The 26,225-nt window shown below is 44.7% G+C and overlaps 1 protein-coding gene across 2 annotated transcripts in view; it reads left to right on the top strand.

The window, feature by feature from the left end:
• The window catches only part of ARHGAP26 (Rho GTPase activating protein 26), a 316,741-nt gene that overhangs the window by 91,323 nt on the left and 199,193 nt on the right, over nucleotides 1-26,225 (top strand). For both annotated transcript variants that reach the window (XM_065408873.1, XM_065408872.1), the window contains exons 2-10: nucleotides 1,410-1,505; nucleotides 3,200-3,261; nucleotides 4,683-4,754; nucleotides 9,065-9,166; nucleotides 13,252-13,362; nucleotides 16,078-16,182; nucleotides 18,482-18,611; nucleotides 20,377-20,477; nucleotides 23,932-24,026. In XM_065408873.1, coding sequence (XP_065264945.1) covers nucleotides 1,410-1,505; nucleotides 3,200-3,261; nucleotides 4,683-4,754; nucleotides 9,065-9,166; nucleotides 13,252-13,362; nucleotides 16,078-16,182; nucleotides 18,482-18,611; nucleotides 20,377-20,477; nucleotides 23,932-24,026 — 874 coding nt within the window. The remainder of the gene's footprint in view (nucleotides 1-1,409; nucleotides 1,506-3,199; nucleotides 3,262-4,682; nucleotides 4,755-9,064; nucleotides 9,167-13,251; nucleotides 13,363-16,077; nucleotides 16,183-18,481; nucleotides 18,612-20,376; nucleotides 20,478-23,931; nucleotides 24,027-26,225) is intronic.

Raw genomic sequence — 26,225 nt, 5'->3', positions numbered from 1 at the left:
CCATTCATGTCATAACTGGCAGGTTTTGCTGGCTCACTGACCTTTCTTTCTGTGCTGAATCCTTTCCCGAGCCTGGATTACATGTTCACTTTCCTAGGATGATCATCTTGCTTATTCCGTGTGACAGAATTCTTTTCCCTCTTCAGGTGGCCTTAGCCTGCACACACTGCAAGGTGTAACGTCACTCGCATTGAAATGTTTGCGGGATAAGGGCTTAGGTGTTCAAGCAATGGCTTTCCTCTGGTGATGCTAAGAGTGGGGATGGTCCGTTCAGATAACATAAAGACTGACTAACACCTCACCCAAAAACTGAAGATAATTCTCTCTTGAAGTTTGGGGAGAGTCTTCTTTGCTTATTCCTTCCTATTTATACTCACTGGCCACAAAGGTTTGATCTCCTCTTTTGCTGCTGTATTGTCGGCCTTAAATGTTTCAAAGGAGAGAGTTTTTTAAAAGTGGTGTTGAGAAAAGTCTTTTTGTTGAGAGAGAGAGAGAGAGAGAGAGAGAGAAAGAAACATCACTGAATTCTGTGGAACTGGATGGAGCTATTGGGGAATAGGAGTGAGGAAATAAAGGGAATCGGCTTATAGTTAGATCCGGTGACTGGTGGGATTTCCAAAGCCTCTACGTGACTCAGGAGCACAGTTCATACCCAGAGCCAATTGGCATTGTGCTCCTAAGACACTTATGGGCTTTGGAAAATACCACCTTGCGTGTGGCAGGCTATGTGGTAACTTAATGAGGTTTGGATCGGGAACAGAAGCTGTGAATTGTAAAGTAATAAACAGGTGTATTATTAACTTCTTAGACAGCTCCTTTCAGCCAAAAGAACCACAAGTCATGTGGAGGCTTAGCAAGCTATCTAGTGGAATCGCATCACCCACCACTGAAATGCTGTTGTCGCCTGGGGTGAATTTGGCAGCTGATTAAGAGTGCGCGGCAACACTGTGCAACAGTTAGTGGCAGAATGTAATTCATTTACCCATTTAGACTTCAGCTGGGACAGCTGGGCTACCATTCATACTCTTCTGCAGAGTTCTGTGGGATCCTTGAGGATAACAGGTCCGGATATTTAAACTCACGTCTCCTATGCTACAGTGCAGGGACATTGGTTTAGCACTGATTCAGAAGGAAGAATGCCATTCAGCATGTGGGGTGAAATGCTGGTCCCATTGAAGACAATGACAAAACTCCCATTGACATCAGTGGGGCCAGGATTTCACCCTTGGAGTCTCTCTTGAATGGCAGGGTGTGTGCACCTCAATCAAGTACTCTCGAGGCAAGCAGGTTGAGCCTGGGGAAGATCTGACAGGATCCAGGGCTGAGGTGACATGGCTGACTATTGCATACTTTTTAATACCTCTGAGTTTTCATTTTTTCCCCTTCTCTCTCCCCCCCCTTCTCAACAGATCTGTCTTCAGCAAAGCGGAAGTTTGCAGATTCCCTAAATGAGTTTAAATTCCGATGTATAGGAGATGCAGAAACAGATGATGAAATATGCATAGGTAAGTGGGAAGGCTACATTTGTTAAGGGGGGTCTCTCTTGATATTTCTGGACCGAGCTAATCAGAGCACGAGGCGCATAGACATGTGATAGAAATACATGTGAAGTATTGATGGACCCAGAAGCTCCACTAAACTCCTTCCCAACCTGCAGAAACAATATCTTCCTTTTAATCCAGCCCTTGTGTGAAGCCCAGGGAAACTGGAGTCTTGCAGTTTGCCCTGAAGTTGGCTCTGTCAAGCCAAGGGAAAGAGAGTTCCAGAGTCCAGGGCTTCTCATTGGCAATACCCTGCCACTAGCCCCTTTCCATTTTAAAGCAGTGCATCTGTGAATCTGGTGGGACAAAGGCATGGCTAAATATAGCAAGTTCCCGATCCAAAAGAGAAGGCGGCAACCTTCTTGCTAAGCAGTGGTGAAAAAAGCACTCCTGGCCACTGCTATCTGGACAAACAGAAGGAGATGAGGATCCAACTGGACTCCCCAGGTTGTGATCCTGGTGGTAAAACATGGCCTTTTACTTTAGTGCAAAGGAGCAGCTCCTCCTCTAGTTGTTTCCCCCCCAGCCAGCCAACATTAGCCCTCTCCTATCAAGGTTGATCCCTCGGGCTTTTTACACACAAACAGGAGCCTATATAACTAAATTGGGTTTAAGCCTCACCTTTAGTAAGAGTGTTCTATTTCAATTGAACTTGAGTCAATGGTTTTTTTAAATTTTCTTTCTAGCCAAACCCCAGTCTCACTTAGGCAGTGAGAGGGCTTTTCCGATGAGATGACCAAACGTACTGGTCATACCTCACATCCTAGGTGAGATGCCCTAGATCCCCTGTGAGACAGACCCAGCAGAGGATAAAGAATTGCCCATTGGGTAGTTCACTTTCAAGACCAATGCAACATCTCTTTGTCTGTGGGGCTTGAAGTATAGTTTTGTGGCTGCACGTCTTACCAATCGGTTTTATTTTTTTATAGTTAACTGTCAATAATCGAGATGAAAAAGAGCTATTGAGTCATCCAGTCCATCTCCCAAGGGTCTGGGGCTGCAGGACTGCACAGTAAACTTGCCAGACCATGGCTCTACGTGTCTAGCAGCTTAATTTAAGGGCCTGTGGGTTGTTTTTGGGCAGATATACTAAGGAAAAGCCAGTCTGGTATATATTGTTCCTCCCAACCATGGTTCTGCACAGGTACTCCGGCTTTGCTATCAGCGCCACTGGAAAAGTTCAAGGTTCAGAATTTCCTATTTCTGTCTCTACTTCACTAAAATGTAAGGACAGAAACAAATCTGAATTGATTGGTTTTCCAGGTGACATAAAATAAATAAATTTGCAACAAAGTGCAATGAATTCGAGCCTGGAGCAGACTTGTATTTGCAAGGCTGCAAAGTTCTATTTCATATCCCACTAATAGTGTAACTGGGCCACAAGGGAGTTCCATGCACTTGTTCAGAAGAGACCGGCATGCCGCTACTCGTGAATATATTCCACCAAAATTCAAAAGCCAATTCTTTGCTCTTATTAGCAGCCAATGAACAGCCAACCTGCTAATAAAGTAAGGATGCAACAGCATAATCTAGCCCGACTGCCCGGTATTTTGTGTTAAGAGTAACTAACTGCTGGAAATGTGTAGCCCAAACTTCTTTAATGTTAGAGACTTTACAGCCCATTTTATATACTGAACCTACTGGTGTGTCTCTTTCAGCAAAATCCCTGCAAGAATTTGCCACTGTTCTCCGGAATCTCGAAGATGAGCGAATGCGCATGGTATGGACTTTGAGGCTTGTGGTTTCTGATTTAAACCTCCTTCTGTATGATCCTTTGATAAAGGGGAGGGTTGGCGAGGAGTTCAGGGTCACTATGGTGTTGGGGAGAGGCCTGTCGTCTGCTCACGTAGGCTGGAAGGTAAAAAGGGGCTTTAGGTACCTCGGCCCGAGGTCTGTGGTGAATAGAAACTGGTGAGTGCATTGAACTGATTTTGAGATGTGGGCGTGTGGCATGAAACGGGCTGACCAGAGTCCCTTCACCAGGTCTCGGCAACTTTCAGATGGGTATTACGGATGCAGTGGTAACTCCTCCTGACCTACGTACCAGAGGGAGAAGGGGCTGGCTGCACGACTTCTATAGGGGTGGGGTGCAAAGCAGTTCTGTAAGTCCCTCTTGCCTGTTTTGGCCACGGGCCACTATGTAACTAACTAGCCAGGATTACTGGGTTTTATGCCTGAAAGAATGGGAATATTTATTCTTAGGGACTGAGTCTTGGCAGCATGCCGGGGGGGCAGCAAGTCACAATGAGCTGTGACTCAATCTAACAGGCCCCACATTGACAGAACACAGGCCAAATTATTCTTTTCAGGCTGTTGGTACATTTTTCCTTTCACTCTGAGTGCGGTGTCTCTGCTGCTGTCAAGTGCAGAAGCTGCTTTAGGCTAAGCTACAATGCGCTTCCTTCCTCCCAGCAGTGCGATAACCTGTGGGTTTTCTATTTTGGGAAGGAAATTGGGTCCTCTCTTGTATCTGCAGATTTTCCACTTGGCTGGCTTTATGCTGTAAAGAACGTTAACTACTTTCATTTTCACATTTGGTGTGTTTAAACTGGGTAACACTGGTGCTTGCAAGATGTACCCTGCTATGTACTGGCACAATGGGGAGCATCCAGGTCGCTCCTGGATTCCTAGACAACGGGAGATGTAGATTGGCTGGGAGTGTGGGCGGGCAGCTTTCTCTGAAAGAATTTGATGTCACAAGTGTTGCTCAGTGGATGAATTAGGGTTTTGGGATTTGTGGACTCCGGCTTTGCTACTGACCATATACTTGACTATGCAATGACTTTGCTCCATATGATGGGCAAATTACCTCCCCCTCTATGTGCCTCAGTTTATCCATTTGTGAAGCGGGGTAATGACCCTGTTTCTCACAGGGGAGTTAATGTTTGCAAAGTGTTTTGAGAGCCTCTGATCAACGACACAGTGGTTCTTCGTTTTGTTTTGTTTTTTAGATGTTGGACAGGTTTAAACCACTTTGCATTGAAATGTGAATTCCGCCTTGTATAAACGTATAGGAAGGGAAGATCGCTGCCCTGAAGATCTTAACCCTAAATTGGACAGATACAAAGCAGTTAATAACCAAGCGTGTGTGAGTAGACAATGCTGGAGAGATGATGATAATCTGTGCCTTTATCTCATCAGATTGAGAATGCTGGTGAGGTCCTGATCACTCCACTGGAGAAATTCCGCAAGGAACAAATTGGTGCTGCTAAGGTAGGTCAGTTGTGCTTCCATGCGCTGTGAATTGACTGCCATCTCTGCATGTGCTCGGAACTAGAAAGGCCTGAAAAGGATAAAAATGTAGTGAACCCTTTCCCTAGTTCCCCCCCACTCCCGAAATGAAACTTGATTGAAATGTGCACAATGACGAGCAGCTCGGTTTGAGGGAGCCAGGGGGTTTGTAGATGCAGACCTGTACCATCTATGGACACGGGGAGGTCACCCATGGGAGGGAAGAGCTTCCAAAAGTTTCACACCTTCTGTTTAAACCCTTATCTGAACATCTCTGCGGTGGCAGTGGGGCCATTCAAACTTCTAGCGTTGATTACGGTCCTTTGGTACGTCTGACCCTGTCTGAAAGGATGAGGACCAAGTGCACACAAAGTTAAGCAAACTTTTTATTTTTTTTTTATTCAAACCTCAAGCAAAGTTTGCATTACTTAGATGAAGTTCTCAACTGATTTTTTTTTTCTCCAGATCAGTTCCCCACATCCCATATATATAACTGGAATGGGTTCAGTTTTGTCCAGGTCTATTCCCCCATCCCTACTGTGTAACCAGAATATATTCAGTTTTAATTTAGAAGAGCTTTGCTAAATAGGGCAAATCTCAAATAGATGACAACTGAAACAGTATCTCTCATGGCTGCTACTGAAGCACAAGCCATGGTTTTTGCCTCTTTCCTGTCTTTTCACTGAAATTAAACTTGCAGCTTCGTCTTCCGTCTGCTGCTCTCCTGTTACTATAACAACCTGTTTCTGCCTGCAGGAAACATAAGCTAATGTGTATGAGCTTCATTACCTGTATTCAGTAGCATGTAGGGGCCTCAGCTAGATTAGAGTCCTGTTGTGAAAGGCACAGTGGCTTGGGCTAGTATGACAGTTCCTATGCTGCTTTAGGGAGAAGTCTATAGCTGAAAAAGATCCTTCAGAAATGGGCTGTTGTTCGTAGGTATCAGATACTATGGAGAAGGTTGTGCAGTGCCTTAGCAGGGTGTCAGCTGTGGGTGCAAAGAAGGCAAAGTACCTGTGCGGTTCCAGACCTTGTTAATCTTCGTAGACCTTTGAAGGATATGGTTCATTGTATTGTGATGGGCTGGCAGTTTATGTGCATTGCTGTTTTATGTTGGGGGTAGCAAGTGGAGTATTTATCCCAAAGAGGGAAAGATAAAGGGCTAGGCTATTCAGCCAAAGTGTGTGTGTTGGCATTTAACCAGAATTGTAAACCCTCCATAACTTCAGAAGTTTCCTCTGGGATCCTCTCAGTACCTGGGGAGGTGGCCAGGACCTTAGGAAACACTTACAGTGCTGAGGGAGGAGATTCTGCTGCCTCCTGTATGGTAGGTGTGAATTCTGGTGCTGATGGCAAGAACAACTGGGGTTGCTGGACTTGGTTCCTGCCGGGACATTATTTGCAATTAGTCTTTTTTTAGAGCAGCGATTGGAGTAGCCCCATGGCACTGCACAGATTTAAAAACATTACATTACTAGAATATTTAGAAAGGGCTCTAGAATTTGATGCCAATTTTTCTTAATCTGTTTCAGATTAGTATGAGGCTTTTTTCCTTCTCCAGAGGGGAATTGATCCGTGTGTGTGAGATGGTGGTGTCAGCTGGTGGGTATGGCAACAAAATGGCTTTGGCTGGTAGATGTCAATAACATCCATGAGGAGGCACCTGCAGTGGTAGCACTGTTATTTTACAGTGCTCATAGGAGAGAGCTTTGATTACAGTGCTTTCTCTATTACTGTTCCCATTGGAATTCCTGACCCACATAGTGAATGCATTGTTTGTGTGAAATAACCTGCTGTATTTCCAGGTGCATTTGTGTCACTTCTAAGGTTTGAGTTTAGCAGACTTTTTCAAAATTGCAGATCCCACTAAAACCAGAAGAGAAAAATCCCTTTGCACCCACTTACATCAGAGATGAATTTGGCTCCTGCTATTGACTGACTTTGTACTTTGCTTCCTGGGGACAGTAAAGGAATTTGCAGTTTGTGACTTTCTGCACTGGCTTTGGCATATTTGCGGTTTTGCTGGCTAGGAAACCTTTCCCATCAGTAATGCTGGTGTGGAGGGAGCTGGAGAGTGAATTCTGCCATCCAGATGCCCTCAGAAGGGCTATGAAGAATGTGTGTTTCTGAGGCTATTTGAAAGTCCCACATCACCAAGGTGAAAGCAGTGGAGGATGTAAATGAACCCTTAGAGAATGTTCAGAAGCCCAAATTAAGAGACTTTGAAAGCTTTAATTTCTGAGGTGAGCAGGCCCGAGGTGGCGGAAGGATACTTGGACAGAAATAACAGGTATGCCAGTATTGTAGTAAGCTTGCAAAGATGCCCAAAATCAAACCAAAGTGCTGCTTAGCAGAATCCGATGATAAAGGAAACTGAGGGTCATTCGGCTTTGTTTTCTTGGCCGTTTGTATTGTCCTATGAGACACTGTCCTCTGTGCACTCAGGTGCTCTCAGGAATCTGCATCCATGCCCCAGCCTCTCTGTCAAGAGACCTTTCTAGTAGCGCAGCTGTTGAAGAATAACTTTGGCAAAAAGCACGTTTTTGCTTTCATCTTCTATTGCCATTTCTTTTGTGGCGTGAGCTTGCCAGACACTGTCCTGTCCTTGGCTGCCATCCTGGACAAAGCATCTTGGCAGGTCTCAAATGAGCAAACAGGAGATCATGAACTCTTGATGACCTTTACCCCTTCAAAATGCTGCTCTTTTGCTCACCCTGGGGTTCACATGTGGATGCAGGCGGCCTGTCATTTGGGTCAGCTTCTCTGAAGTGGAGGAATGGGGATTCATGTGTGATGGTGGACACTTTTGGACTGATCATGTGGTCTGGCTACTGTTCAGGGTTCTGTCACCAAGCGTGACTGGCACACCCACAGAGGGGTCACTGCAGTTATGTAAAACAAGTGATTTGCTTGAGTAAAGTGCCTTGTCTATGCAGCTAATTAAAAGCAGGAGCACTTGGGTTTGTGAAGCTTCCTTCCTCCCACTTTGGGGTTTTTTTTGTCCAGTTTGGCACCAAGTGCAGCATACCTTCTGTGGGCAAGGTCCTCAGCTCGCAGTCAGTCTAACGTGGTCTTCAGAAGTCAGTATTTTAAAACTTAGAATACATCTGTCTTCTCTGCTTAGTGCTTTCAGGCTTTTGTAAGCCAGGGTCTAGTGGAAGGGATAAGTATGCCACGGAAAGCCCTTCGAATGCACCTCTTTGATGCAAAGGCTGCAGGTTCATTCCCAAACATATTGTGGAGATGGGGGGAGAAACGGGAGGGAGGTGGAAGGAGGTGGGTAAAGGTTATGTTGAAGTGGCCATTTGAAGCTTCCAGTTCACAGAATCTAATTGGTAGATCGTCATGCTGAGGGACACAGGCCGGGTTAAGGTGTCACTCTGGTGGGCAGGGTGTTGGGCGCTAGGAGTGCGCTAGCATTCTTGGCAGGTGTGTAACCAATGACCTGCACTTGGTGCTGGAAATGTCTCTGGATCAGCTCTGGGAACTGGTTATTTGATGAGCTTTGGGGTTTGCGAATGGGTAGAAAGTCTCACTTCCTAGGTCACAGATTTAAATCTGACTCTGTTTAGTAGTGGCTGAAATCCATTATATGATGGCTGCTCAGCGGCCAGTTTTGAAACAAAGTAGGGGCCTCATTCAATTTCATTGTGGCTTTAGGAGGTGGATGCATGGCCACAATTAACTTGCACCCTTGTTGACAAGACTGAATGCGTCAGGTCCTGGGGAAAACTGGGCCAAGGGGAAAAAGTCACCTAGGCAGTAAGCTATTGTCAGGTTCTGTGTATATGTTCTTTTCTTTCTGTATTGTAGCATGGTGAACTCCACTGTTCTTAGTTCTTTAGAAGCACTCCATTATTTCCCCCCTTAGTTTTCATAGACCCATGTTGGTTAAAATTCCTTTGATCTGGCAGTGTTACACTGGAACTATGTTCCCTGTTGGAAATTGTTCATTCACATTCAGCTGACCCCAGCGAGGCTGCTGGTGTGCTGAGACCACTGCCTATTCTGCTGACCAGCATTGTCTCATGTTCTTTCCTTGCACTCTCCTACCTGTCATCTCGTCTGGCACTTGGAATGTACGCTGTTTGGGGCAGGGACAATCTTTGTTCTGTGTTTGAACAGTGCCGAGCACAACAGGGTCTTGGTCCATGACTCGGACTCCTAGCTGCTGTGGTAACACCAGTAATATCACTGTCTTGGTGTTGGGGCCCCTAAAGAGTCAGTGTCATGTGACTGCTCTTGGTGGTTTTAATGTGACATTTGTTTAGTGATGTTTGTTTTTTTGGTAGGATGCCAAGAAGAAGTACGACAAGGAGACGGAGAAGTATTGTGGTGTCTTGGAAAAGCACTTAAACTTGTCTTCTAAGAAGAAAGAATCCCAACTTCAAGAGGTGAGAGCAAGCTCTGGTTTTCAACTTCTGGCATTCTCCTGAGTCAGATCCCGTCATGATCTCTATCTACAACTAGCAGAACCCACTGCGTGGCTGTAAAATGGATATGTTCATGCTGATAGAGAATGACAGGGTTTTTCTCTCTGTTTTGGTAAAGTGAATCCAAGATACCACCAAAAAGACAATGACTAGGCGGGGAGAGAGACCGCCTGTGGTTAAAAGCACGGGATATCAGGAGACTAGAGTTTTACTCCTGGGTCTGCTACAGACATCCTGTATCAACTTGGCTAAGTTGCTTCCCTGCTTTGTGTCTCAATTTCCTAGCCCATAAAATGTGCCCATTAATACCCAATAAGCAGGAAAGGTTGCGAGCTTAATTCATTAACGTTTCAAAACTGGATAAAACCCTCTAATTCAGATGGAAGCTATCTAATTATTAACAATGTACTGTGCCAAACTCTAAGTAAGGGTACATCTACACTGCAAAACCAACCAAACAACGACACCCCACCCAACCCCCACCCTCCCCCAGTGGAGAGCCTCAGAGTCCAGCTCTACAGACTCGGGCTTGCAGGGCTCGCGCTATGGCTGTAAAAATAGCTGAGTGAATGTTCTGGCCTGGGCTGGGACTGAGCCTGAGTTCCAGCCCAAACCGGAATGTCTACACCACTATTTTTAGTGCTGTAGCATGAGCCTGAGTCTTTAGACTTGGTCGCTGATGCTCTCTGCTACAGTGGGTGGGGGTGGGGGTGGGGGTGGGGGTGGGGGGAAGGGTTCTCTCTCTTTTTTTCCCCCCCCTCAGTGTAGACATACCCGAAGTCACTCCTGTGAACTTCAGTGCTCCCTGAGCTGGCCTAGGGTCTGTTTTTTGATCTGCCCAGGACATTATCCATTTATTGGCCTTAGAAAATGACTTCTGTGAAAGAGATCTTGGCCGAAGCTTGTACGTCTTTTGTGGCAGGGACTGTCTTTTTATTGTGTGTTTGTATAGCATCTAGCACAATGGGGTCCTAGTCCATGACTGGGGCTGCTAGGCAATATGATAATACAACTAATAAATAATAATTACTTGCCTTTCTAAAATCTAAAGTCAACCAAACCACTCCCCCCATAAATACCCATAATTATCCACATTTGTCTCCTGATTCACATAACTGCACAAGCCAGTTGTAAGTCCTTATTAATCTGTCCCTGCTGGATAGCACAGATAGTCCGTTGGTTATTTATTACTTATAATACAGCAGTGCCCTCAGGCCTCAGTAGTGGTTGTGGTTTGTTGATTAGGGTCCCATTGTATTAGGCTGCTAAATGTTTTGATCTAGTTGCTCTTCGATCACTGTTTTACTTTAAGCATTCGAAGCACTGCATGTTCAGTGCTGTGCAGTACAGGAGTGGGAGGATTCTATTTTAGAAAGAGGAGGGAACATAGTGGTAAAGAACGCATTATGTCATTTAAAATGAGTGTTCCTTGAGCATTAAGGTACCTTTCTCCAAGGAAAAGCCTAATAATGTCAGTAGCGACTGTATTGGTATTGCTCCAATGGAACTGCAATAAAGAGCTGTCGTAGAGGATATCAGGGTAGCAGCATTGAATACCAGTGCCATCTGGTGGAGATTTTTTATGTTAAACTTTGGTTTGGGGGCCTATTGCAAAGAAGAGAATACTTAGTTAGCATAGGCCCATGCTTTCAGACTTGCATGCATAAAAGTAAGGCACCTCGTTCCATGTTTAGGCACCCAAATAAAAGGCCTGATTTTCACAGGTATGCAGCACCCACAGCTCCCATTGATTCCAAGAAAGTTCATACAGAAGGAGTTATGTAAGCTGAGCCTCTCTGAAAGTCATGGCCCTTTAGGTGCCTTAAATTGAAATGGGGCATCTAACTCTAGGCCTCCAAGTTTGAAAATGTTGGCTTTGGTTCTTCATGGCATATAAAAGTGGTACAACTTATTTTCGTAGTTTGTAAATTGGGATTCCAGAGAGGGGAAGTCAGCCAGAGGAATGACAGATGCATGCTGAAAAATATGCAGTTGGTGGTGTGGTGGTAACTTTAGAAGAGGGTGTACTGTACCTTATTGGCACTATATAGCTGCATTGTAGGGCCCTGCCCTACGAAGAGACAGTAGTTCATGTGTGGGAAACCCTTCACTTTGTACCAACTTCCTCTTACTGCCGATACATCTGGGAGAGTGAAATATCTACATGTACAATGGTTATAGTAAAGGGAAGGGGGAGAGAACCTGGGAATTCTCTGTTGCTCTACAATTCTGGCTGTTGGACAATTTAAACAGCACAGGAAGTCTGATTTGCCATTTAATTGCTGGCAAGTCCAATATACTGCATCATGTTTTCTGATTTTCAGAGCTCACGTTGCTAAATACCTCGGTATCTGCATTATGGACACACATGACAGATGTTACAGGTTGGTCATGGTGGAAATAACCCATTTCACGGTTTTGTCACAGATTAATAGGGATAAGTTCCTATTAAAAAGGAAGTAATTACCAACAATGGTCTTCAAAAGTAAAAGCAGCCGCATGTTAGGCTCTGTACTGGGCACAGGGTATGGTAGGCCCCCCTGGGGTAGATTGCTCTTCTCAAATTACCCTGGTGTTGACTTCCCAGCGGTCTTGCTGTGGCCAAACTCTGTGCAAGGTACTATTAGTCTGGAAAATTATATCTGGATAATTATGTTGGTTAAGGCTGTGGGTATTTTTAATTTATGTCATTAAACTGATACAACCCCTAGTGTGGACTGAGCTATACTAGTGTAGACAAGGAATAGAAAGCAGCCCTGCACTGAGTGGGGATGGACTAGATGATCTAACAGGCCTTTCTTGCCATTCACTTCTAGAATTCTCTGAAAGCCTTTGTTTTGTAATTGCAATGGAGGGCACACCAGCACAGCAGAGGCAAAGGAAACAATTGAGTAAATAAAGGGGCTGCAATGAATTTATTTAGTGTAATAATCCTTTTACTTTGTAAAGCAAGAGATAATTAGAATAAGGCCTGGAATCAGGATTCCTAGTTCTGCTACTGGCTTTCTGAGGACCCCGGGCAAGTCATTTAGAGTCTGAATCCCTCCTCACCCCCAATTTCTAACACCTACATTTGATTTCAATGGGGACTGTGGTGCTTAGAAACACACCTGAAAAACTGCCCATAGTCTCTCTGACCTCCAGGTCCCCATCTGTAAAATGGGGGCAGTAGTCTTTAACTACTTCGCAAAGTGCTGATTGTGAGGTTTTAAGTGCTATGCAATCCTTAAATGAGGTATGACAGAGAAGGAGTACATCTGATTACAAAGTTACTGAGTCATTTTATTTTTATTTGCGTGTCACCATGGTTTGGGAGCTGACCATATCCAGGTTTGATCATTGGGAAGAACTGAATCCATAGTCACAAAGGAGAAAGAGTCAACAGGTTTCTAAGAGCAGAGGTCTGAAGGCCACCTTAATTCCTCTGCATATTAAAAAAAGGGATGGTGTCTCACATAAGAGTGATGTAGTTCCACCCTGGCACGTACAGATGTGTCCGGATGCACCATCATGGTGGCTAAGGACGGTCGCTAGTCATGCTCTCTTGGGTTTTGGAGTCAAACCATTCTCAAAGGACAATGCGCTTTCCTTCTGCTGGTTCATCAAAGCTAGAGCTCACTGGCCTTCATGGTGAAGTGCAAGGTGTATACTAAGCTATCTGAGTATTTATTTGACTATGGAATATTACTGGAGGGACTCTTATTATCATGGGTTTGCTGGTCGGGGCAGAGGAGCTGGGGAAGCTGCTTTGTACTACAAGTGTATTTATTGCTTTTACTGTGTGTTGTCCACCCAGCAGACGTGGACATAAGAACACAAAAATAATTTCATACATAATTTTCAGATGAAGAAAGTGTGTCTTCATGCGAACTAGGTTTGTATGTAATCTCCCTGCCATCTGCTTAGCCCTGCTTTGGTATCTGGTACTAAATTTACGTTCTGTATGGACACGTTCTCATTAGACCCTGATATCTTGTGATCTTGAAGCTAAATGTTCAGTCAGTAGTTATACTGTATTTCCTCTCTAATTCCCATGGTTCTCACAGGCAGACAGCCAGGTGGACCTGGTTCGACAGCATTTTTATGAAGTCTCCCTTGAGTATGTCTTCAAGGTGCAAGAAGTCCAGGAGAGGAAGATGTTTGAATTTGTGGAACCTGTAAGTAAACATTCAAAATTTCTTAGCCTACTGACTGTTGCTGGCAACTAAATTACTTTACAGTATAGAAGGTTTGTCTGAGGCACTGATTTTGTGAAACAGTTTCTTTTTTGTTTTGATGGAAGGCCTGGTATCTCTGCTATTCCAGAGCCATCTGACAAACAGCAACTAAAATAACCCGAGTATGAAGTGTGTGTTCTAGTGGGTGACTAGACACCTCAGGTTGCTGGAACTTTAACGCTTAAGACACTTATCAAGAGACAGAGAGAAGAGAAGAATGCAGGGGTGGGGATGGCCCTCTTGGAAATTCCAGGTGAAAATTGTCAACAGGTTCCAGCTGGCAGCTAAGTTTAGGAACAGAACATTAGGTAGTCTGAGCTACTGGTTATCTGTAGAAACCAGTGGAGACCAGCTGGATTTGCAAGCTGATGGAATGACTGTGCAGAGAGGAAAACAACCACATGTTTTAGTCAGCAAGGTCTCTTCCTTAAGGGATAGAATTTAGGACAGGTAAGTGAAATAAGTTCTCAGCAGGAAGAAAAAGGGGGTAACTCCCCTAGCTGACTTCAACCCAGACCCTGAACTCTGGTTGTAGAGACCAACCTTTCCAAAGACCTTTTCCCCATTGTGCTTGCAGGAAGGCTTGGGTACCAATTGTGCAAGGGCACAGGCTAGTGGAGATAGAGTTGTTAGCTTCATGTTCACTGTGCACAAAACTCTGATGGGTTCTACAAGAATTTCCACCAGGGTGAAGTCTTACGGACGAGAGGCTCGTTATTAGACAGTGGTCAACTGGCGAATGAAAACCTGGTTCAGAAGTTTATCTGTAAGGGGAAAATAAAAGCCAATAATAACAGTAGCATCTGAGATTAATGGAGTCTTAGAGAGAGAAGAAGAAAAAAATAGGATTAAAGAAATGATACAGGAATAAAAATAGAAGAGTCTTACCTCTGCATTTGCTCAGGTATTATGCCTGGTGAAGCACCTCTGAGGGATTTGATAAAACCCTATTTCAGTCCTTTTAAGAGAAGAATAAACCAAAGTGAAAAGAAGGTACGACCTTAGCACTAGCTGCTTATTGCTTGGTTTACCCTGACAAGGCATGACTCTACTTCTCAGTAAAGTGATGGGTGAACTATTCAAGGATGTGGAGGGGGTTATATGCAGGATTTTTACTAGACAAGCAGAAGGCCTAGTTATCAGAAAAGCTCAGCTTGATATTCTACAGGAATTGTCTAGACAGACTCCTGCTTTGTTCAGTACAATATGGCACGTTAGTGAAGCATAGAGGAGTCTTTTGTGAGCATTGGATTTTTGGACCTTGGACTTGAAACAGCAGGGTAAATTGAGCCTAAAAAAGAAGGGTTGTTTAGTTAGATACTCATCTCTGTGGTCAAAAAGTTCATCGTTTGGGGATCCCAGTGGAACTGGTTCTGGGCAAAACCCAAGATGCTAGTATTTTGGTTCATATATTATCAGCTATCAGTGAAGGCAGGGAATCGCATGGAAAGAAGGAATGATGGCCTACTGGATCCTGAACTGGGACTAGTGAGACTAGGGTCAGTTCCCAGTTTATCAGTGACTTTTGGCACTTTTTTGTGCCTCTCTTTTCCATCAGTAAAATGGGGCAATACTTATTAACCTCTTCTGGATGTTGAGATAAAATCCACTAATGGTTGTGAGGCACTTGGATGCTGCAGTGACGAGGGCCATATGTGTACCTAGATAGAAAAGGAAAAAAGTTTTTTTCATAATACTGAATCACTCACACCCCCAGTCTGGGATTCAGCCAGAAGTGCAGAGGTTCACAGGAAAGAACAGTAAATCACACCACGTTTTTCAGAACTTCCTCTTTGGTTTAGAGTTTGCTATGAAGGTTGGGGTTGGTTTGTAAGCCGAATTGGTTCAACCAGTCCTCGTGTTAATCCATTTCCTGAAAGGGAAAATGAGCTGCTTTGAGGCAGAGTTGGGAAATGAAGCCCAATCCCTTATGGAAGTAGGACACACAAGTTAATACTACGGAAGGTATTGATTGTAAAGGGGCAATATTAATTAACATCGTTGTGTTCAATAAATGTAGCCTGTGTAAGAGATTCCGGAGAATAGGGAGGAGTCTCTCTGATTTCCAGGAATCAGTTTCATAGTATCTTCCCTTTGTTTGTTATAATGGGAGCTGGAGAATGAAGAAATGTGTGCACTGGCTTTCAGGGGGTCACTGCATGCAGTCGCTATATTTTGGACTTCAACTGGTGTTAGGGTGGTTTAGGCTGCATTTTGCTGTCGTCTTGAATGTTTCTTCAACAGGGTCTTGTACCCCCGATGGCTTTTGTGCACCTTCCAGCCAGCATCTCCTGTCCCTATCCACTGTTGAAGAGAGAAAATAGAGGTTACACCCCTAGAACTTCCCTCAGTCTCATCCGGGTCTTCACTCTCTTCTTCCCTCATATCCATTGCTTATTTTTCCCCACAGTACAAGAATTCCTAAATGATTCAATTCTGTACGTACACCTATCAAAGTGTAGAGGAAGATTTTTTCCCCCCAAAGGCACCAATAGGAGATAAATGTCCAACTTCCACTGACAATTAATTTACTAGTTCCCATTTATGCCTTTAAAAATCTGCCCCTCTAAAACGTTGATCCATTCAATGACATCTTCAGCATCAGTCAGTTTGAAAAAGGTGGTAGTGTCTATTGATGAATATGGTCCTTTGCAGCTGCTGGCATTCCTGCAAGGGCTCTTCACATTCTACCATCATGGCTATGAACTCGCAAAGGACTTCAGCGACTTCAAGACAGAGCTGACAATCAGCATACAGAATGTAAGTGTATGTAAAGGAGAAAGTCTGTATGTGAATGCGTGTGACTGTCTTGCACAGAGAATTAACATTTTCCCTATATATAATTAGCTTTCCTGAATGCTACTCAACAGAAGGCTTTATAGCATAATTGAAAGCAAATGCTTTCTTTTTTTGTGTGTGTGTAGATGACACTACATTAAATGCACAACCCAAATAACAATTTATTCCCCTGGGCATGGCAAGTGCAGAGAGCCAGACATCCTCAGGAGGACTTGGCAAGCAGACAGCAGTTTTTAAGTGCACCACACTTTTAGCAAGTATTTCAAAGGCTTGTTTGTCTTAAGAATTGCAAACACCCCCCTCCCCCCCCCCCCATTTTTTTTTTTTTTTTTTTGGTCAGTGGCAGACATTGGGATTTCTGTAGCTGAGAGAACTTTCACAGCCCCCTCCCCTGACAGCCAGGCATGTGGTTAATATCCAACAGGTGGACTTGTGCCTGTGTTTGGGAGATCAAGTGTGTGTTGCTTGCTTGCCTTTTTTATTAGGATTGCTGTTTTTCTCCAGAGGATGCAAATTTGCTGAATTCTCTCTGAAACAAAGTCACTTTTCTCCAGAGGATGCAAATTTGCTGAATTCTCTCAGAAAACTCTCAAAAAACATCACACACCTCAGTGCTTGTTCTCCCCTCCCATCCCCCCCAAAATTAAAAATACAGCCCTGTGAAACCATTTGATGAAGGACAGCAGTTTGTTGTTGTGTCTTGCCTATCGTTGTGTGGTGCTTCCATTTTCAGCAAAGACTGCTGTTCTGCCACTTACCAGCCTGGGCCCCTGAATGCTAATTTACAAAAATGAATAGAATTCATTCGTGTACCTGTCAAACTGAGGTGTGCTGGGTGATCCCTCTAGCACTGCCACAGTGCTCAGTGGTGGTGTGCAAGAGATCAGATTTGATTTCCAGCCTCCTAGTCAGGGTTGGGCACTGGGAGTAGAGGCGACAACAGAGTCCTTCACTAAAACAAAAACCCAGAACTATTTCAAACTTCTGCCTCCCTGTCTGCCCAAAGTGCCATAGTAACACTGTTGTATTTTGGACCAATTCTGTACAATACAATAGCATGTGTATATATTACACGCACACGCACACATAGTGATAAAAACCTTATTAAGATTGCAAAGTTGGGAAATGCCAGAATTCAGATCACCTGTGCCAGTCCTCGTTCTCCCCCTGTGTCATGTCTGGCTCCTCTGGTTCCCGGTTTCCCTCCTGTCCCTGGCTCCTTATCCAATCTACTTGCCCCATATCCCGATGTCTTACTCTTGTTCCTTCTGCGTTCAGTTCAGGCAGCTTCCTCCTCCATGTTGCCCGGGCTGAGAAGAGCACAGACAGGCTACCTGCTCTCCGTTCAGTGTCCAGACCTGGGCCTGGCACAGTCCAGAGGCCACAGCTGAAATTGCAGGGAAAAACCTGCTCAGCCCCAGTCTAGAGCTTGCACACAGAGGATGGGATCTTTAGGGAATTAAGCTGAAGCTCTAGCAAGTCTCTACTGACATGTGCAAACTGTTGGTTTTTTAAAAAGGCTTATAACTTGGCCAAATCGGAGTGATTTTCCCCAGGAATGGCAAAAGGCACATCGCTGACACAAAAGCGACTCCCCCTCCCAAATTACCAGTCCTTACTCCAAAGCAGGGGGCGCTATAACATTTTCAAAGAAAATGTCAGAATTTAGTATGGGTAAAATGTACTTTTCCCCTTGCCTCGCTCTCAGAAATGGCCAGATAATTGTGGCTGAAATTTTCCGATAACATTCAGCCTGAGGCAGACACCTGGCATGGAAAATTTCAGCCCAACAGTTTAAGTTTGACAAAGTTACAAGTAACTGAAAACAGGGTGTTATAAAGGGAAGTGTTGGGTAGCGTGAGTAGTTGGCAGCGCTGCCAGCCCCAACCATAACTATTAGCATTAAAAACTATGAGATGAGGGAACAGAGACCCCAAGTAAGCCAAGCATATGCTTATATCCACTCATATTCAGCAAAGTGTTTAAATAGGAACTTAAGTCCCGCTGAAGTCAGTGGGATATAAACATGAGCTTCGGTATTTTGCTGAATAGGGATGGACTTCTGAACCAGGGCTGGAGTAGTTGTGAGGGCTCCCACCTAGATTACAGGAGGGCAAAGAAATATACCAGATAAAGTTAGCCACGGGTCCCTGGTTGTCTCTATGTAAATTCCTTTACAATAGCACACAGGTAGCACTGTGTGTATTGAAAGCTCTGGGGAAACGTGGATAATGGAAAATATATTTTTCAAAAATTATAGACAAGAAATCGTTTTGAAGGAACCCGGTCGGAGGTTGAGTCCTTGATGAGGAAGATGAAGGAGAATCCGGACGAGCACAGGAACATGAGCCCTTTCACAATGGAGGGCTATCTCTACGTCCAGGAGAAACGTAAGTGCTGTTGCCTTGAAGTTACTGAGCTGCTCTCTGCTGCCACTCGGTGGAGACTAAAGTGCAGAGTGGGAGCACTGGCTCTGCAAAACAGCATGGTCCATGTGAAATGGCAAGAGGTGCGGGGGTGATTGGGGGAAGAAATAAATCCTGTCAGTTCTTGAGTTGGATTTGAATTACAGGCCTAGGGTAGCCACTTGTGCAGCTTTCTGCAGGAGCATCCCCACTGCCAGCAGGGCGGGCCCGCATTCTGCAGTTCTGGGAAATTCTCTCCAGCTCCTTCAGCTTTCCCCCACGGTGACTCTGCATTGTGGTGCTGCAGGTGTATCCCACAGGACAACCAGCATACGAGCTCGTTCCATGGTTCACGCCTCACAGTTCGCCTTTTACCTGCCTTTGGTTTTTTTACACCCAATGAGGTAGTCTGTTCCTGCTGAGCCTGTTAGCTCCTTGGCATACTCTCTTTGCAGTCCCTGAATTGTGCACAGTACTAACCAGAATAGGTGGGGGCTATCCCACAGCACTTTGCTCTGGCCGTGTAACTTTGATATTCCCCGAGTCTGGCATGTAATTCGAAGCCCATCTCAGCGAATTGTCTTACCACCCTGGGTGGATAGAAGTAGAGGTCTCGGCACTAGAGAAGATACTGCATTGAACAACCCTGGCCTGGCAGGGGGAGGGACTAGAATCCAGCTACTAGGAGCCTGATCCAAGGGTCAGGAAAGACTCCGAAATGATCTACTGAGTCAATTCTATCTTTAATTTCTATGAAGAGGAAGGATGGTCCAGTGGTTAATCTCTAGCATGGGACTAAGGAGACTGGTTCAGTTCTCTGCTCCACTCCCTGCGTGGCCTTGGGCAAGTCACTTGTCCACTCTGTGGCTCAGTTTCCCACGTAAAATGGGGATAACAGCAGTGCCCTACCTCACGGAGGTGTGCGAGGGTCAATACATTACAGACTGTGAAGTGCTCTGATGCTATGGTGATGCGGGCAGATAAGTACATAGATAGAACTCCCTGGTTTCCTAATTGGTGATATCTCAGGCAAAAGTGGGAAAGCAGTTAGTAGGGTATCTTCCTTAAGAGTGAGAAACTTGTCTGCAAAAAGGTCTGGAGTCTGTACAGTGGGATAAAAGAAGAACGAGACCCTCACTAAATGCCCACTTTTGCTTGGCAAGGAGAGTGAGTAAATGCTACGTTCTAGGAATAATCTGAAATGACATGGAGGCCAGTGATAGGGGGGAGGTCCAACATAGCAGACTGAGGAGTAATTTGCTCAAGTGAAACTGCTGAAGCCTTGTTGCTTGGCACATTCCAAAACTGGATGGAGCCAACCAAGCTTGGCGAATATACAGGAGTGACTAAAGGTGGACAAGATAAATGCTAACTGGTCTGTTCTATAGTTTTTCTGTAGCTAATCCTCTGATTATATCACGGAATATGAAACTAAAGCTAATTTAGCAAATTACCAGGTCTGTCCATAGGAATCAGCTTGGTCCAATGGATGGGACACTGGGCTCGGAACCTGGAGACTTGTATTCTATTCCCGACTCTGCCAGTGATTGATTTAATTCTGGATCTCGCTTTCCCCTCCATGCAGTGGGGATTATCATGCTTTTACTCACTTTTGTAAAGTGCTTTTGAGAACTCTAGATGCAAGAGTCTGTATCGTTCGTCTTAGGATGTTTAATTGTGGCTTTGGTAACGACTGCTTTGTAGACCGTAGTTAATTGTTAGAAATCTCAAAACTTAAATTCCGTTGTAGGTCACTTTGGAACCTCCTGGGTGAAGCATTACTGCACGTATCAGAGGGAATCTAAACGAATCACTATGGTACCATTTGACCAGAAATCTGGAGGAAAAGGGGTGAGTGGAAATAAGCCAAGTGCACTCATGCTAGGGTCACCCGAATGGTGATTTTCTGGGGAAGAGCTGGCGTGAGTCTTGCTCTTGGCCCAACAAAGGTTGGGTTGGGAATGCTTTGTGTCTGTCAGCGACAAACCCTTGAAACTGCCAAAACCTTGGCACTGATGGATTTCATTGATGGGTTCTATCCACTCTTCTAAATCTCTTCTCTCCCCACTAACCTCTGCTAGAAACTCTTTTTTAGCAGAATGACACAGTAAAGTGCTGGCACCTATGTTTTCTCATCTTTTGAGAATGACACCCCCACTTTTCCCTGGGAGAGGACTTTTTGTTGGAAAGGCCACTGTTGCCTTTCAATCAGAAGCTTTCCCCTCCAGTGAGCACTCTAAGGAGTTGTTAACATCCACTCTCTCTGGCACACACCCACAGCACTAGCTAATTAGTCACTGAGAGGGTGGCTTAAAATATTAATGTGCAGATATTGCAAAGAGAGCCTCAGGGTGCTGATTTAAAGAGATGTAGATCACATCTCTGTGGGTACTAACAAGCTATGTGAAACCATCATGGTGGGGAAATAACATTGGCAGAGTAAACAATGTAATTCAGCAGTAGCCTTCCATTCAGTAAAGGAGTAGCAACTCAGTAAGAGCATGTCTTCTTATGGAGCTAGTCAAGAATAAATCCACATGTGCAGACCCTAAAGTCTTGTCTACTTGGGGACACTCAGGAAAGTTAATCCGAATTAATTAAAGGAGAGAATTAAAAGTGGATTAGTTAAACTGCATTAAACCCCTGTGTGGACACTCTCAGAAATAAAGTGGCCTAAATTTGGTGTAGTGTAATTACCCAAGAATGTAACAACGGCCGTACTTGGTCAGACCAATGGTCCATCTAGCTCAGTATCCTGTCTTCTGACAGTGGCCAGTACCAGATACATTCTTCACTGTATGAATTTATCTTTCTTTAACCAAGCAAAGCGCCTACAGAGATCAGTCCCCTTTTTAAGGGTGACCTGACCACAATACTTCAGCTCCCCTACACTTCAGTAATGGCACAAATCTCCCCTGAGGCTAATGTATTGGCTGACTGGCATCCATAGCTCTTTATATCCACTCCATCCCAGGTAGAATGGACTCTCTTCCATTGCTATCCGGTCTTTAGCATGACTCCTTGCTAGGGGATGCTCACTTCATTTAGCTCTTGTCCACACACCAGATTATTTTTTCCCTGCTTTAACTGTACCAATATAAAGCACCTTTATACCAGTGTAACTGAATTGCACTAGAGCTTGTACCATGGTAACTATATCAGTGAAAAACCACACCCCTAACTGACACAGTTATACCAGTATGATTGTCAAGTGTAGCCCAGCCCACAGTGACTCTGCTGTAACCAATACTGTAGTTTTTTAGAGGCTTTGCAAGTCTTTCCATCCACTAAGGCATGCCAGGAATCTTTCTGAAGCAGACAACAGCAGCAGGCGGGAGATATGTGACCTCTCTTGATCAGCAGAGGGATCTCTGTTGTTGTAGGCTGCGGAGGCTCTGTCTGTCATCGGCCTGTTTTCAGCCTCTCGGGAAACCACCTCAGGCTATGGCTGGAGCCAAATACTAATCAGTTTAAAATTGCTTTCTCTCCAAATGGCATTCTTGGAATACCACTTCCCCGGCAGCAGTGGGCAAATCCAGCTAACTTCAGGGAAATGAGTTTAGGATTGGGGCACAAGCTAACTCTGTTGATCCTCATGGCAGAATCCTTGCAGTCAATGTGGAGAGTTCGTTAGAACAGGCTATTGGTGTCAATGTTATTCTAGTTCCCTAATACATTTTCTGGAATGGTTGATGTCAGTGTTGTGATTGTCCAGCACGACTGGTCAGTGAAGCGCGAAAAAGACATGAAAAATACAGGAAGTTTGCAAACTCAAAACGTTTTCATTTTTTTTTTGTTTAAATTGAACCATCGGTGTTTTTTAAAAATTCACCTGAGACATCAAGAGCATACATCAGACAGGATCACTCAACAACTGAGAGCAAAGAATCCTGTCTAAATTCACGTTGCATTAAAGAAACCTGTGCTATGTTTGTTGTCGTTACTACTCATACATGTCATGGCAATGTTACTGTAAAAATGATCTTTATCATGCCCCCACTGCATTTCCTCTTCTGTGCTGGTAAATCTGTGCTCAATTTGCATGCATTTTATTCAATGAGTTGATATATAGTTTTAATGTATTATAGCTAGGGCTGTGTCTGTCACGGAGGTCGCAGAAGTCACGGATTCTGTGACTTTCCACGACCTCCATGACTTTTGCAGCGGCTGGAGCGGTTGGCCCCGGGGACTGCCTGAGCAAAGGTCCTGGGGTGGCCCCCAGCAGATGGTGCAGCTGGCCCCCCTGGCCCCCCCAGCAGCACCCTGCCCCTCTACTCTCCCCCCCCCACCCCCCCAAGATTTAGTTAGAGGTATTTATAAGTCATGGACAGGTCACAGGCCGTGAATTTTTGTTTATTGCCCATGTCCTTTCCATGACTTTTACTAAAAATATCCATGACTAAATCGTAGCCTTAATTCTAGTGTGTTTGTGGCCACCTTACAACACAGGGGCTAATGTCCATGGATTGCAGGGTCCATGGTTACTGTTACACAATAGAACTGAAATGATCATGCTCTATCAGCAGAGATACCTACCACTCAAGCTAAAGGAAAATCTCCTTTAACTAAACACTGCAGCAGTTCTGATTCCATCCAGCAGAGGACAGTGGTGCGCGTACACACACACACACACACACACACACACACACACACACACACACACACACACACACACACACACACACACACACACACACACACACACACACACACACACACACACACACACACACACACACACACTACACTTTGTATAACATCTAATAAAAGTAATCCGGAAGATGGATGCTAGAAAAGGAGAATGGTACACTGGCTTTGGCATTTCTTTGCTATTTAATATGCTTTTTGTAGCGTGCTTACCTGTCTCACTCAAAGATGTGTGCATGGAAAATGCCACTGAAATGCAGCCACCTGTGGGGTGAAGGATGACATCCATCTTGACAGTACACTGTAAGGGAAGGGAAGGGTGACTTTGCTCAATAACAGTGGGTCAGGCTCCCCTGTTTTACAAGAGCTGTAGGGTATGTGGGACAGATAAGATCCCTCTTTTTAACAATCTTATAAAAGTGTTTTCTGAAGGGAACCCACTAACTAACTACTCGGCAAGGATGGAGAGACAAATCAACTTGGCAAAGATTCAAATGCTGTATTTCCAGGAAGTGTGGATATTTCAAACCTTATGCTTAGACCCACAAGCCATCCCCTCTGGGGTTAATACATATTAATCATAATTCTAGTAGGCTGAGTGTGTGTAATATACACAGTTCTGTTCTGTTCCTAATCTAGAACTCCTGTATCCTTGTAGGGAGAAGATGAAGCAGTCACACTCAAATCCTGCATACGCCGGAAAACTGACTCGATAGAGAAGAGGTTTTGCTTCGATGTGGAAGCAGTGGATCGGTGAGTGGGGCAGTCTTCTTTTCTCTCACCAATGGAAGGGGCACAGCCTTAGAGCACATAGACTTTGATTTACTTACTGAAGCCCAGCCAAGGACTCCAGAATATATGCCTGTGCACACATGGCTGTACCAGCAGCAACATGTGCATTACACACAGGCCTACTTGGCCTCGTTGGAAAATTCTTGTTACTCCTGGGGGCATTCTACGCCAAAAAATTAAAAATTCTTGCACAATATTTTAAAATTCTGCAAATTTTATTTGTCAAAATAACACTACATAATCATACCAGTTTCAATTATTTTGGCAATTTATTTCAAAATACCTGTCAGCAAGTATGTCTGTAACAACACAGACACACACAAAAATTCCCCCAGGAGTAGAGAGTTAAAGAACCCCCATGACAACACAGTTCCTGTTTCTCTGCCCTTCCCACCCCCCCAACAACCCAGTTCCTTTTTCTCTACTCCCCCTCCCCCCAGAGCCCAGCCGGGGGGGGAAGGGGCGAGACACCCTCAACTCCCCCCCCCCCCCCCGAGCCATCCTGCAGGCCCCCCCAGCCAATACATCCGAACCCCCTCTTCCCCAGAGCCCAGTGAGGGGCACTCCCTTCCCCCCCGGAGCCCAGCCATGCCCCCCCCTCTGAAGAAGAGAGTTTTTTACCCACAAAAGCTTATGCCCAAATAAATCTGTTAGTCTTTAAGGTGCCACCGGACTCCTTGTTGTTTTTGAAGGAGATGGTTTCTGTAGCCTGATATGATTTATCAGTTGGAGGCTGAAACCTCCTCTTTTTTATGTAAATGAAGCATGAAAATTTCTGTCTCATAAGCATTCTCTAGTAGGGAACCACAAAACCCAGATGAGAAGTGATTGGCCTGAGCGACTACATTTTTTCTAGGCTGAGTCAATAAAGGACTGTTCTCAATCACATCATGTTACTATGTTTGTGCTTGCTGGAGAGGGGAGTCAGAAGATCAAAAGAAAGGGATTTTATTGTAGCTTCAGAATCTGCCTTCCTAAACCTTAGGCTGGCAATAGCTTGGTAAGGATGATGGACTAATTCGCTCTGATCATAACTTGCTTGTGTGATGAGCAACAAAATTAAGCTTATCATTCTGAAATTAGTTTAGGGTTTGGAGAAAATTGAGTTGGTGTGATAGCATGGCTGCATGTGCTGAGCTGCCCTGTAGGAGCCCTCTGTGGATGGAAAGGACCCAGGCCAGCAGAGTGCAGGGGAATGTGTACTAGCTGCCTTGTTTGGCATCTTCCTCTGCCAGCTGATTGCTCAGATAGCACTGGAGTAGCATCATTGCCTTCTAGCATCTGTGCCATAAACGTTTCTTGTGCATACTGCCACAACAGATTGCAGTTGTAATGAGCAACCGTTCAAAACAATGCAGTGAACACAAAGTGATATAAGGTGGTGTGATGTTTGACTCTCAATAAATTTAAATTCTAAATGTGCTCTCGCTTATCATCATTTCTGATGTTCACAGAAGTGGGCTTCTCCTGTACTTAGCCAAACAGCTGGCCTCCTCCATATGTGGAATCTCTCCTGCCCAGTCCGAGTGAGGTTCTCTGGTTTTCCCACCCACATGCATTCAGATTGCATACAGACGTGTTTATGTATTGGTTCAATTAGTAGCCCAGAAGTCAGGATTCCAGAATTCTGTTCCTGCTCTGTATGGGCTTGGGCAAATCACATCACTTATATGTATCTCACTTTACCTGATTGTGCATTGGGGATAATAGAAAGTCTGTCTACGTCCCAGACTTTCTCTGAGGTTTGTTTAGTCAGTGTTTACCAAGTGTTTTGAGCCTCTTGGTTAGAAAGTGCTACTTGGGCAAAGTATTTTTAATTACTAATTTATTTTGTTATGACTTGATGACTTATGTGTATCTTGCATGAGGGAGTGAGGGAAGAAAGGGGGAATGGACAAGGAAACATGGCAGTGGATAGGGCAGTGCCTTGGGACTTGGGAGAGCTGGCTGGCTTCAAATCCTGATTCAGCCAGCCCCAGGCTTTCTTGTGTGACCATGATCAAGTCACTTAATCTCTTGGTGCTGCTTTTGCCACCAGTAGAATGTGGGGTTTTGGCGGGGGGAGGATGCTTCTCTACCTCCCTGGGCTGCATTAATGATTGAGAGTTGCTTAGATATTAGTGATAACAGCCATAGAAGTGCTTAGACAGAGGGAAATTC

This window comes from Emys orbicularis, chromosome 8, assembly GCF_028017835.1.
Source record: "Emys orbicularis isolate rEmyOrb1 chromosome 8, rEmyOrb1.hap1, whole genome shotgun sequence".
In the NCBI taxonomy this organism is placed as follows: Eukaryota; Metazoa; Chordata; order Testudines; family Emydidae; genus Emys; species Emys orbicularis.
This window is presented reverse-complemented; position numbering and strand designations above follow the sequence as displayed.